This window comes from Perna viridis, chromosome 4 (assembly GCF_037379345.1).
Source record: "Perna viridis isolate PV_CMFRI_1.1 ecotype Kerala chromosome 4, ASM3737934v1, whole genome shotgun sequence".
NCBI lineage: Eukaryota > Metazoa > Mollusca > Bivalvia > Mytilida > Mytilidae > Perna > Perna viridis.
In genome coordinates this window covers 32,658,663-32,672,100 of record NC_142448.1, presented here as the reverse complement: position 1 = coordinate 32,672,100, position 13,438 = coordinate 32,658,663, and the positions used below count along the sequence as shown (strand labels likewise).

Sequence of the window (13,438 nt, the reverse complement as noted above, 5' to 3'; positions counted from 1 at the left end):
CACCATGCATGTATTAAATGATATTGGCAGTTTTGTACTCAGCCATGAGATTTCAAAATTGGTTAATTATTACAACAGTTGTGCATCTCTTTAACTGCAGTCTTTGAGAATACGTTTGTACCTATTTCTTCTAAATATGGCTTGTGAATTTCAACCCTGAGAAAATGATATTAGTACGCTTTTAAAGTTGATTTGTGTTGTTAGAAACATTTCTTTCATGGCAAACTCTCTTTAGGAAACAGGGAGGGTGAAAGACTCAGGAATACATTGTTCTTGTAGTGGTGGCGTATTTGATTAAATTCCCACCATATTTACGGAAACATAATATTGTTAGAGATATTGTTTTGCTACAATGTACTATCTATCAGGGTATCCATTATTTTAGTTTTGATAGGATAACATGTATTTATGTATATATATTTTTCAAATTTTACAGAATGGTCTCCATAATGAAAAGACCTAAAAATGGAATATACATCATTCAAGGAGAAATTTCTTTGGTGGTTACAGCTATGAGAAGGAGTGCAAGATGGGGACAACATAATCATCAAGTAGGAGTGGTTTGTTACTTACATGTACATGTATAATGTTAAATGAATCTGTCTTAACTGAACCCCTTTAGGACTATAGTATTTGTTTGATTTAGACAGGTATTCAGTTTGCTCAGGTTCAAAATAAATACAAAACTGACACTATATGCACTAAGTGATAAAAAAGTGTGTTGTTGATAGGTTATTGTTTTTTTTCAGGTTTGTTTTGACAGGTTTTTTTTGCAGGGTTTGTGTTAGTCAGGTTTTGTTTTTCTAAGGTTTGGTTTAGACAGGTCTTTCAGGGTTTGGTTTAGGCAGGTTTTTTGTCTTTTTTCCAGTGTTTCGGTTGAAACAGGTTTTTGATATATTTTTGGGGGTTTGGTTTAGACAGGTTTTTGATATTTTTTTTTTTGGGGGGGGAGTTTGTTTAAGACAGGCTTTTTCTTTTTCTAGGGGTTTAGACAGGTTTTTGTTTTTTTTAGGGTTTGGTTAGACAGGTTTTTGGTTTTTTTCCAGGGTTCGGTTTAGACTTATTTTTGTTTTTTTCATGGGTCCATTTAGACAGATATCACAATGTAAAGTTCTTTGTAAAAATGAATAATCAATTTTGTTTGGTCTAGATATTTAAATAACATTTTGTTCAGCAAAAGCTCTCAAGTTCTCATAATACTATCACAAAAATAAAAAAAATTATCCTAGATTCTCACCCCCTCCTGACCCAATTTTTCACCCTACCCAAAGAAATTTATTTTCGTTTTTTCCCAACTTAATGTTATTTCAAATTGACTGCATTTTTCACTTACATTGATAAAAATAAAATTTGCCCATCTGCCCTTGATTTTGAAAAATCTTGGACGAGAACCTAGGAATTTGTTTGTGATTGCCTTAATTATCCAGTTTGGAGAAATCTGATAATCCAGAAGTTCAAATGTAAGACACTATTTCTCTAATTTCTTCAAACAACAGAGTTTAAAATTAAGGTTTTGTGCAGACTATCATAAAACAAAACAATGTTACAAACAAATTTAAACCAATGACCTATAAAGAACGCAAAACTCAAATTAGAGATTAGCAGTATTTTCATAATTGGTTGAGGGATGGTTAAATTAGTTAAGTTAGAAAAATATGTATAGAGTGTACATGTAAAAAAGCTATGTTTGTGTTAGGCTTGCATGTAGAATACTGGCAATATGCAAGGCTGGGCTAGGGACTTTATACTAAACTAATATAATATACAATGTAAAGTCCCTAGCTGAACCATAGTACTTTCCCTGGTTCAAGCCAAGTTAGTGCATTTAAGGTGCAGAGTTACACTTTACACTTTAACTTAAAAAATAGTTTGATCAAAAGCTGGTGATATTCTGGCATCAACAAAAAAAACACAATTTACGTTTATTGAGTCCAAATAAAAAGTTCTGCATTGTAAACAGTCATCATGGTTGGTAACAGTATATCACATATAGATATATGATAAATGCATGCTGAGTACTTGAATGTAATATTATGTAAAAGTTACCAACAGGAGTCTTTATTTTTAAACTTAGGATGAAGAAGGTGATCCATTGCTGAAGAGTTTCTCTAAGTTAAAAGATCTGTTAAACAGTGTATCAGGTATTTAAATTTTTATATTTAAAATCTCATACAGATTGACAAAAGTGGGGTAAATTTTTCATAATTTCCATTATTTTCTTTTTAAATACACATAGCTTGAAATAGAATATAAGGTCATCTTCTACTTAATATGTTAAATTGTTGTATCAACAGATATGTCAGGGGGAAAATCGGCCATTTCCTGCATTCTCAAATGATTTCAACAGCAACATGGCCTACATCATGTTTTGTTTGATCTTCAGATTTTTGCATATGATTAAAATAAAGAAAAATAGTTCAACATTTAAAACAAAAACATTATTTTTTACAGATTTGGAAGAGATAGAACCAAATGTATTCTTAAGCCCATTTTTGGAAGTGATTAGGTCAGAGGATACTACCGGACCTATCACTGGGCTAGCCTTGACATCAGTGAAAAAGTTGATCTCCTATGGACTTTTAGGTAAGACTGACAACTGGTTATTCACTATACATATATGTAGAATTTTTTTAGCTTTCCAAGACCTTGTAAAATTATTCACCTCTTGCTCCACATTGTTTTTATCTAGACAGAGCTATGTTTGCATTTTTTTAGTTTCCATATTAAATCAAATTGTATTTTGCATGATATCTCATGATCTATAGTATTTGTAATAAGGACAAAAAAATAATTTTTAGAAGAAAAAAATCAAGTAAATCTATAACTATTGTCCCTTAATGCAGGGACAGCCCAAAAAATATGGTAGGTACATGTAAGGTAGTAGTTTTTATTCCCATTGATAAGTTTAAACATTGTCAGATTAACTAATGAGCTATCTGGTTATTATAATGTTAGGTGAAGCAGTATACTTATGTCAAATTTCTCAATCATATTGTTTTTTGTATATATATTTTATTTTGATACCTTTGTAATGACTCTTGATTATGTTTTAATCAATTGAATGGTTTTGGTTTCCTTTTATCTTTATAAACTGATCAATAAACAGCTGTTTCATCAAATCTAATCATTGCCAATTTTTTTGTTAAAATACATGTACATGTATGTAGATAATGTTGTTTATCAAAATTTTGAAGTGAATCAAATAAAGTATTTAACTGAGCAAAATAATAATTAATAATTTAATTTCATATCACTTGTAATTAATTTACTTTCAGATGTATCATGCTTTCTGATTTGATTGAAAAAGAATTGTCCATCATATCATAAACCAAATTTCTAACGTGACTGTGATGTCATCAACCTTTTTACTGATTTACTCCTTAAGTTTTTATACTAAAATTAAATAATTGAATTAAGGAATTGACCACTAACACTAAGAATGCACACTATTAAAACCCTTTTATACAATCTTAATTAAGGGGCTCTACAACACATGTTACGCTCAATAATTTAATTCGATTGTTTATTTCCCATCTGGGAAAGACCATTAGTTTTCCATAAACTAACTTGGTAATGTAACATCATTCACATTATTTTACAACTAAGAAAGGCTTTATGAAGGGACAAACCTTAATCTTGATTAGCAATTAAATTGTAAGGATTATTTTTTTCTTTTTCCTGTAATTAAGTATAAGGGTGAGAAGCACTTCATTTGATTTCAATGGATGTTATGTAATGTTAATAAACTGAGACAATTTGTTATGTAGATCCATCAACAGACACAGCTGCTGCTGCTATAGAGAATATTGCTGATGCTGTCACACATGCCAGATTTGTGGGGACAGATCCAGGCTCTGATGAAGTTGTACTCATGAAAATTCTATATGTAAGAGTTTTGCCTCATTTGTTTAAGCAGTCAGTGGTATATCAACTATTTACTTCATTTTTGTAATACATGTTTGCATGTGAATTATTTATTATCTCTCACTAGGGGTGGACAAATTATTTAGCCAAATGCATAGAACTAGAAAATGATGTTTGACCTTGCAATTTTTTTTTTATAAAGTTAGAAGAAACCCTGGGATTTAAGTTAAATGATTTATTTTCAAGGGGATCTTCAGTAGGGTTTTCACATATTAAACCTCCATAAAAATAAAAATGTATCAATTTTGCATCAAATTAAAACAATCACCTGTTAGTTGAAGATAAGTAAAGTTAACTTACTCCAATTTGTTTGTGTTGCACTATAGGTGCTGGGAGCATTATTGCTATCTCCAGCAGGTGTTTTACTTACCAATGAGTCTGTTTGTGAGATCATGCAGTCCTGTTTTAGAATCTGCTTTGAAATGAGGTTAAGTGGTAAGTAGATTATGGAATGAAAAGGAAAAGGTTATATCATAAGATATTGAGGATTATTTTTGAATGCGTTAAATTTGGCAATTTTGAGGCAAAAAGGTATGTTAAAATTTTTTCCAATTCCAATTTGGGTGGATGTTGAGTGATGCACTAAGTAGTTAAGCTCAGAGTTAATATTCTCAGAATTTATTTTGTAGTTTTTAGACAGACTGCTAAAAGATATGTCAAATTAGCACTCTTGTATAGTGATGTTTTTGGGCTTACACTTATAGATAAAGCATTGTTTCATTTCAATGTCTGTATTCGATAGGCCATAGTAAGACGTCAATGTACAGTGACATTACATAAAGTTGCGAAAGTCTCTACAAATATTACACATAATTTTGGGCAAGCACCTTGTGAAAATTACCTGTTTTTAAGTATTGTGATACCTTATAACTGGAAATTAAACATGTATATACATGTACAATTCATTATTTTTAAAAAGATAAACCTGGGAATCAAAGGTTTTGTAAAAAAAAAAAAAGGTTTCAGGTATGTCTTTAAAAAGTCATGACTGTTAAGTTCAGCAGACTAATTCTTTGTCCTGAAAAATATGAAAATACAATATAAAACTTAATGATTTTTTTTTTACAAAAATGCCTAGTTGGCATAGGTTTATGTATTATGCTAGAAATAAGGATCAGGAATTAAGGAAGCCATAAACTGTCTAAAAATGTTAAAGATAACAAAAAATTGTCAAATTTGACTTGTAAGTCCTAATTCATATGTATTCAATTTATTTTTAGAACTGTTGAGGAAGTCAGCAGAGCATACATTGATGGACATGGTTCAGTTGTTGTTTACTAGACTGCCACAGTTCAAGGAGGATCCTAAATGGGTGGCTAATATGAAAAAGGTATTCAAGTTTTACTTATATGCTGATATCATTTGAACTTTTACTTTGATATGCAAATGACTTTTTATGTAGCACTGTACATAAAAATCATGCAAAATGTGATTCCCGGTTGGAAAGCCCAAATATTTTGATTTTTGATATTTTGTTTAAAATGTCATAGTAAACAGAAAGTAACATGTGGCTGTTCATATAATTCTTGTTTATAGGAGATAAAAGTTATATAGAATGCATATAGAATTTTAAATTTAAAGGGAGATAACTGTAAATGACACTAAAATACAATAGAAACTATTGGATTTTCCATGTTGATTATCTCCTAAGAGCAGACAGATTGGAATAAATAATTATACATTTCATCATATAAACCTATTAAGCATTAAAAATTTGTAGCTTTTTTTGGGGGTATATCACATACACAGAATTTGCATGATTCTTATAAAAACTGCTACTTTAGCATCAGTTTAGGTATTTCTAAAAATCCCATGATATCATGAGAACAAATACAATTTTTTTTATACTTTGCACTGTTTTAATGTGATGGCCTGTGCGCATACAAGTGAATTTTAAATCTGTTGATGAGCATGCCATGCACCTCTTTCCCAGTTGTTTACTTTTTTTGTCATGTTTTACAGTTTTATTTTTTTTACATGTACTCATTTTGTCGTTTTCAATTTTTGCATGATATGCCTTTTTAAATGGTGTCTGTTTTTTTTTAGTTGAAGATGAGAGCAGGAGGTGTTGACCCATCAAGAATGGGGCGAAAGAAGAGATCCCCAAAACCCAGACCAAAACGTCCTAAAACTGTACAAGACAGCAGTGCATCTGTCACACCATCAGATAGTCAAGTTACCGGATCAGACAGTCAATCTACACAGAATACGGAAGAGGGAGGAGAGAACATGGAGGGTAGACAATTGGAAGGGGTGGCTTATGTGGATGCCCCTAGAGAAAGGCTTGCCACCACCCCAGCTTCTCCTGGTGATGATGGTGTCATTGATATTTGTAAAAAGTTTCAGGTAGGATGATATAGACAAAAAGTTTTGAATGATGGATGTGTTAGAAAGATTTTAATGAAGGTTGGACTTCAAACTAGATCAATATTGTGTATGTACTCTTATGTATTAAACATAAAAAGTCAGTATTTGTTATGATACATGTATATTCTTGTAAGTAGCAACATATCTACCAATTATTATAATTTTAATGTACTTTTTACAATTTTTGGCCCAAATTACATTTTTACACTTTAAATGTTCAGATTCTGATTTTTTTTTCAAAAACTGTGTTTTGATAAATTCCTGTCAAAATTTGTGATCATTGTCAGTTTGATGCTTCTTGATAATGTCTTACAAGATTGTAATAATGATAATTATAAATACAGGCACAATTCAGTATTTAATGATATTGTTATTAATATGACTTTTCCTATTGCAGGAGGCAGCAGAGAAAGAAATTGAGCAAATGCAGCAATCAGTTCATGCAGAGGCCATTGAAGCCTCCTCACAGGAGAGTTCATTACAAGGGACAGAAATGAGTGACAGCACTGATCAGTCTGTTCCTGTTGTGTTGTCCTTACCTGAGGATGAGGAACTGAGAGTAAGCACTAGTGCAGTAATGTTGGTCCTTATTTCCTTACAAATTTGATTATAAAAATGATTTTATGGTAAAAATACATGTGGACAAAGCGTGCATGAGCATTTAATGAAATTGAAAGAAAAGAGTTTTTACTCTTTACAGACATATAAAAACCTTTTGTATCCTCTTTGGAAAAAAGGACAGTTAATCTGTAACACAAATGCTGCATTTTATGTATGTTGTCGTGAAAATTTAGCCTACTTAACCACTCAAATGATTGACCGATGTTACTTCATTAATCTATGATGGTATGCCATCTCAATTCACTGATTGCTGTGTGAATATACAGTGCATGTGCTTCATTCAACTGAGAATTAATGATATTAAATGTTTTTTTATAATCATTTCAAAGTAAAGTGGCTGCAAATTTACTCAGCAAGTCACCATGCCACAAATTTCTTTTACACCTTAAAGTTTAAAATGTACAAAAGATTACCATAATCTGAAAAATTGTCTTTTATTTATAAAACTATAAATGAAAAAGAGAATGAATATTGTGTGCTTACACTTTGTTTCTATACTTCTTATACCTGACAGAAATCATCCAGTGAGACAGATTTATACCAGGAGAATGAGCGACTTGGTGTGTTACCATCAGAATTTTGTGATGATTCAGAGTCCATACATTCTACAACAGATCTGTCAGAAACAGCTTCACAAGATGACTTTATCAATTCACAAGGTGTAAGATTTATGCCTCACTCTCATAGCAAGGAAGGTTAGTTCAGTGTATAACATTGAAACCTGTCTAAACCAAACCTAAATAAACAGAAAACCTGTCTAAACCAGACACTTTTCTTAGACCCTTCATATAAAATGAAATTTAATTTGAACTTGGGTAAACTAGGCATCATTCAAAACTAACTGTACAAAATCATGAAGAAAATTGGTAGCCTCAAAAGATCAAACTGTCAAACAGTGATAGAATTTTTATGATTTTTATAACATTTTTTTTCTAGGATCAGGACCACTTATACCCTACGGTTTACCTTGTGTACGAGAGCTGTTTAGGTTCCTTATATCTTTGACAAATCCTTTAGACCGTCACAATACTGATGTGATGATACACATGGGCCTCAGTTTATTGGCTGTTGCATTTGAATCAGGTGCCGACCATATAGGACAGTATGAATCACTCCTATTTCTAGTCAAAGATGAGATGTGTAGACATCTTTTCCTGGTAAGTTCAAAGGTTGATGATTTGTTTATAGGTTGAAACATAATTTCTTATTTGTTGTGTTCATTTTTCTGTTCATGAAGTGTTTACTGGACTGTGATATCTTATCAGCAAGAATCCGGAAATTTTGACAGCCCGTGCCAGACATTTCATCAAACTTAGCTGACGTTTTTGTCAGTCTTCTTACATGCTCAGATCGAAAATAAACTTTATATGTAGTTATTTTAAAAGATAAATATTGAAAAGTGTGTTATTTCATCACATACTCTGTCTCTTACAAAATATCAGAGCGAGTGAACGAGTTTGGTTTCGACCACACGTGGACGTTCCAACATGTAAACAAAACATTGTATCTCTCGGACTTTTTCATCACATAGGCAAACAGCCAAAAAACTTTCGAGTGATGAAAAAAATGTTGATTATTTATAAAAGAAAATCATAAACACATTTTGCCTATTGATTTAAATGGTCTGTTGACTTCTGTGTTAAAACGATTCAATCCATGAAATTGATAATTACAAACTACATGTACGACTGATTTGAAGTTTAAGTTCCATGTGCTTTCGTTACCTCTGAAAGATCGGCGGGAAAATGGTGGACTTGTCAATCATTTTTCTTAATTAATAAATGTATGAAGATTCTCCAAGTTACTTCATTAATTCGTATAGGCAATGGGGCTGCATGTGTACCGTGTGTGTGGCTGTACATCGGCTAAATTTGACACACATCTGTCAATTAATTTCCAATAAACAATTAGGAGACTGGTAGACAGGATGTTTATACACTAATAAAACCACGCAGACTGTAATTTATAAGGGTTGACAATTTTTTTATGTCTGATATTGGAAAATTGTCGTCGGTCATTTGCAAAATTTGTCGGTTTATGACCAGCATTTTTTACCGTTTCTGGGTCCATGCTTATCAACTCAAAATAATTAAGTGTAAGGCTCTTAATCTGAATATTTCAATTGAATAATAAATGTTTTTTGTTTGTTTATTTAAATACGTTAATAAAAATATTAAAAAAAGGAATTCACACTTTATGAATAAGTTCCATTGGCAAAGTTTTCCGTAATATTTACATATTTTACTATAAATTAATTTGAAATAAATACTGTAATCTGATTGGTTAAAATAATTTTGTTATATCTCACTGGATAAAATAAAATATTGGCACGCCCCTATTCAGTTAAATTCAGAGCTACTTTTCTCATGTTTAAAGATAAAAATATGTTTTAATATTAATTTATAAGAATTGGCTATGATAAAAATTTTGTCTATTGAAAAATAACGTAATTTTTTCATGTGCATATTTTTCTTATTGCACTTCATGCAATAAACAATATCCACATGGAAAATTTATGTTATTTTTCAATGGACAAAATTTTTATTATTGCCAATTCTTAAATGTTATGAACAGTTTTGATGTTATTACATCAAAGTTCGTATTATTAGGCAATATTTATAGCCTAATGCCCTACACCATTCATGTGCATCATAAGATTAAGTTTTTCAGCTTACAATGTTTTGAAATCCTTCCTTTCATGACTAGTTTTTTTTTCAGTTGCTGCAATCAGAGAGGTTGTCCCTGTTTTCTGCTTCTGTTAGAGTTTGTTTTTTGGTTTTCGAGTCAATCAGGAGTCACCTAAAGTTCCAGCTAGAGGTTTGTTCATGACTATATCATGGTTTAAATTTGGAGTCTTGAATTTTAAGGGAGATGCAAGATTTTATTCTTTTTTAAAATGAAAACATTCCTACTGAATTTTCTATGATACTTGAGAAAATGATGAAGATGATTGTTTACAGGAAGACAACCCTGTAAGCTGCAAGTAGGGATTCAATGGAATGTCATCTTTTTATAAAGTCCATAAAAAAATATATTGAGATTGACAATGCTATTATGAAATTAAGATGGAATTTCCTTACAAAATTAAGTTCTCTTTCAAATAATAGACATAAAATTATGGGTAACATGACATATTATTCTTTTGTATCTCCTACCAAGTTACATATAAGGCTTTGAAATTGGTAGTTATTGATTATCTGTCAAGCATGCAGTAGTTAAGAGAATTAAGTGAAAACTGTTTGGCATGGAGTCCAAATGACCTGTCCAAGTAGGATGGCATGCCAACCTGCAGGCTTTTGCTTTTGTGAGCTAGCATAATAAAAATCCAACTCAGTGTATCAGATAAGTACAAAGCAGGGTTTTTTTCAAATCTGGATTTTACTGTTACGATTTTTTTTTTACTTTATATTTACTTCTGATTTTGCCAATTTCCGCTTGGTTTGAAGACCTTGTACAATCATCTCTGTAAAATGCATGACATTTCTGTCATAGGACGTTAAACCATAACCAATCAGTCAGTGAAATCTTTATGTTTATATTTGGCTCATTCTTGATCAATCCATGTGGCCGGAATCTCTTGTAGTAGTAAGAATGTGCAATGCAAGAGATATTTACTACTTTAGTTCAACTCCTTTAATGTATTGACAGATGTACCTCACAAAATTAGCTGATATTATTGTATCTGAGTCACCCAGGATTATGTATGAGACCAGAGAGATTGCTTTGGATGCCATTGTCCAGCTGTTTAAGATTCCAGGCATGGTGACAGAACTGTTTATAAACTATGACTGTGATTTATATTGTTCTAATCTGTTTGAAGATACCACAAAGTTATTATCTAAGGTAAGATATGTAAGGTATAAATACTGCAGTGGAACCACGTCATTCTGGCCAACAATGTAACTTGGGACCATAACCTATAGAAATTTTATCGAAAATATTTCCTGAGTTAGTATATACTCAGTTGAAGTAGTATTTAAATTATTCTACAAATTAATCCAGATTTTGTTCCTGTATCAAAATGCAGTAGACTAACATGTTTCTTCTATTTATATCCTGAAAATAGGTGATGTATAACATAACTTCTTATGGATTTGTTTTACTGTCAGTATCTTTGAAAAACATTTCCAAAGGGGTAGATATAGGTACATGTAAATGTGCATTACATGAACCATATTGTTTATTTTTGTCTATACTGGGTTGCTATATTCCATTTGGGATCCTTGTGATTTTTTTTAATTACCTTTTCAGTAGGTACATTATTACTTTTCTACTGTCATATCAGAAATTTCTAAGTAAAATTAAAAAAAAACATGTTACTCTAATTTTTTGTATTCTTTTTAACTCTGTTTTCATCTGAAACTATACAACATTCAGCATATGAAGTTGTTAAGCACAATTTACAAATAAGCACTAAATAAATATTAAAATTCCAACTATGAATGTCTGGAGAAAATACAGAAATCTACTGTTATTGCCTTTACACTAGTGTCATTGAAAAGCCTTTGTCCTTCTGTCTGAGTCTCTGGGTTTAAGTTGTTCTGTAGCCTTTCTTCTTCAGTTGATCCTGACATGAGTGATCTCCCCTCAATTTGTCTACCTTGTATAACATTTTGATTTGCATGTCTGTCTGATGCTGCTGTGATATGGGTGGAAAGTTTTTTGACTTGGTACAATTTCCAATCTTTAAAGTGGTTATACATCATAGCTATTCCTTCTGTTATGGATTTTCTTATCTGTAGCTGTGCTCTGTATCTGTGGTTTCCAAATAATTCTGTTGCAAATAATTGTTGGTCAAGATGCTCAAGTTTACATTCTGAAAATACCAAATTGCAAAGTTGTTTAAACTACATGCAACTTATTAGAATTGATATGAAAGAATTTCTAAACCATATTTTGAATTTTTTTTTTTAAATACTGATAAGGTAATAGTCTAATTATTTACTCATTTCATTGATTTTTGATATTCTTAGTTTTCTTACTTTTGGTCAAGTACTAGTGATTTGTTGAAAAACTTTTAATTGGAAAAAAATGACTTAAAACCTACAATAACTTCATGTGCTTGTTCTCCCTCAACATTTGACATTTATTGTGGTTTTCATTTTGTAAAATTGAATTTCATACATAAATGTATTTTCTATTTAAATGCATAAGAAAGAATCATTTATTTTAATTGTTGCATATAAGGTTCTTTGTATAACTTGCCAAGTTCTACAATTTTACAGTTGAACTTGTCTAATTCCACATTTTGTAGGCCTACTTTTCTTTTTAGAATAGACAGTGTTCATAAAGGGTCAATAAAAATAGACAGAATGTTCTAGTTCCTTGCTTCACTAAAGTCATTACCTAACATCTTGAGCTGGCAGACTGCAATTTCATGGGCTGCTAGAAGTGACTTTAGTTCTTGTGCAAAAGAAACAATGCTGAAATAATCCATTATAACTTCAGTATGGGTAGTTTGGTTAGGGTATTAGATAACAGATAAAATGAGGACTTTATATATTTGTTTCAAGTTACTCAAAGATTTTCAGAGCTTGTGTGTAGTGGTTTAGATTGGAGTAATTATAAAAGATGTTCTTCATTCTGATTAATATCAAAGATTGAATCATTGATTGATTGAACTCTATTATTGATTAATAACAAGGATCAGTACAGATGTAATTCACTGATTAGATGGAGATACTTTAATCAAGAATATGAATTCAAACCTAATTTATAGAAATAATACCTAATAGATATATATAAAAAATTAAAATTCTAATTGATAAGGTCATATGAATGCCTATGCATATTGCAAAGTTCAGAGACCACCCATGACCACAGAATCTTGACTAATACAGGGTAAAAATATTAAAATTGCAGAATCTGAACTGACATAAGTTTGATTCCATGCTAAACGCAATTAGCTTGGTATTCAAACAAGCAGGTAAAAAAGATTTTTTAACATCCTTGACTAGTCTATTGGGTCTCGCACAGATGGAGGTAAAAATGTATTCATGCTAGTGATAATTTATGAATTTTTATGGAGTACTTTATAAGTTAACTTTAAAAGGCTCATAACTGAAAACAGATTTTGTCCAAGACCGAAGATTGATAAAGTTGTGTTTTATAACTTTTACTAACATGACTTTTAGGGCTCAGCTCATGTTAATAACAAACCTCATATTTTCAGAATGCCTTTCCAGTTCAGGGTCTATTCTCCACACACTTGCTGTCACTAGATGCATTGTTGACTGTTATAGATTGTATAGAGCCACACTGTTATAATAGGATATTGGCTAAACAGAAAATTGATAGTTCAGGTAGATTCATGTAGAGTGTTCTAATGGTGTGTTTTTTTTTCTCATTTTTATGCCAAACATTTACTCATCTATTGCTAATGATTAAGAAATTCTTAATTTTTACAAGTGGTTGGTTATGATTGAAGTTATACTGTAATCAACATATTGTAATGTGAGAGCCTGTTTTTATGTTTCATGAGTGTAACTGAAAATTTTGACTGTCTGTTCATTGATTTCCTCTAAAA

At 31.1% G+C, this 13,438-nt stretch overlaps 1 protein-coding gene across 4 annotated transcripts in view; it reads left to right on the top strand.

Moving 5' to 3' along the window:
- Window positions 1-13,438, top strand: part of LOC148619796 (Golgi-specific brefeldin A-resistance guanine nucleotide exchange factor 1-like) — a 47,554-nt gene that overhangs the window by 2,714 nt on the left and 31,402 nt on the right. For all 4 annotated transcript variants that reach the window (XM_088580076.1, XM_088580075.1, XM_088580073.1 and 1 more), the window contains exons 2-14: window positions 437-551; window positions 2,075-2,141; window positions 2,452-2,583; window positions 3,768-3,886; window positions 4,251-4,359; window positions 5,145-5,254; window positions 5,971-6,270; window positions 6,689-6,850; window positions 7,427-7,607; window positions 7,849-8,069; window positions 9,631-9,729; window positions 10,561-10,755; window positions 13,085-13,214. In XM_088580076.1, the coding sequence (XP_088436202.1) occupies window positions 438-551; window positions 2,075-2,141; window positions 2,452-2,583; window positions 3,768-3,886; window positions 4,251-4,359; window positions 5,145-5,254; window positions 5,971-6,270; window positions 6,689-6,850; window positions 7,427-7,607; window positions 7,849-8,069; window positions 9,631-9,729; window positions 10,561-10,755; window positions 13,085-13,214 (1,939 nt within the window). In that variant the 5' untranslated portion in view covers window position 437. The remainder of the gene's footprint in view (window positions 1-436; window positions 552-2,074; window positions 2,142-2,451; window positions 2,584-3,767; window positions 3,887-4,250; window positions 4,360-5,144; window positions 5,255-5,970; window positions 6,271-6,688; window positions 6,851-7,426; window positions 7,608-7,848; window positions 8,070-9,630; window positions 9,730-10,560; window positions 10,756-13,084; window positions 13,215-13,438) is intronic.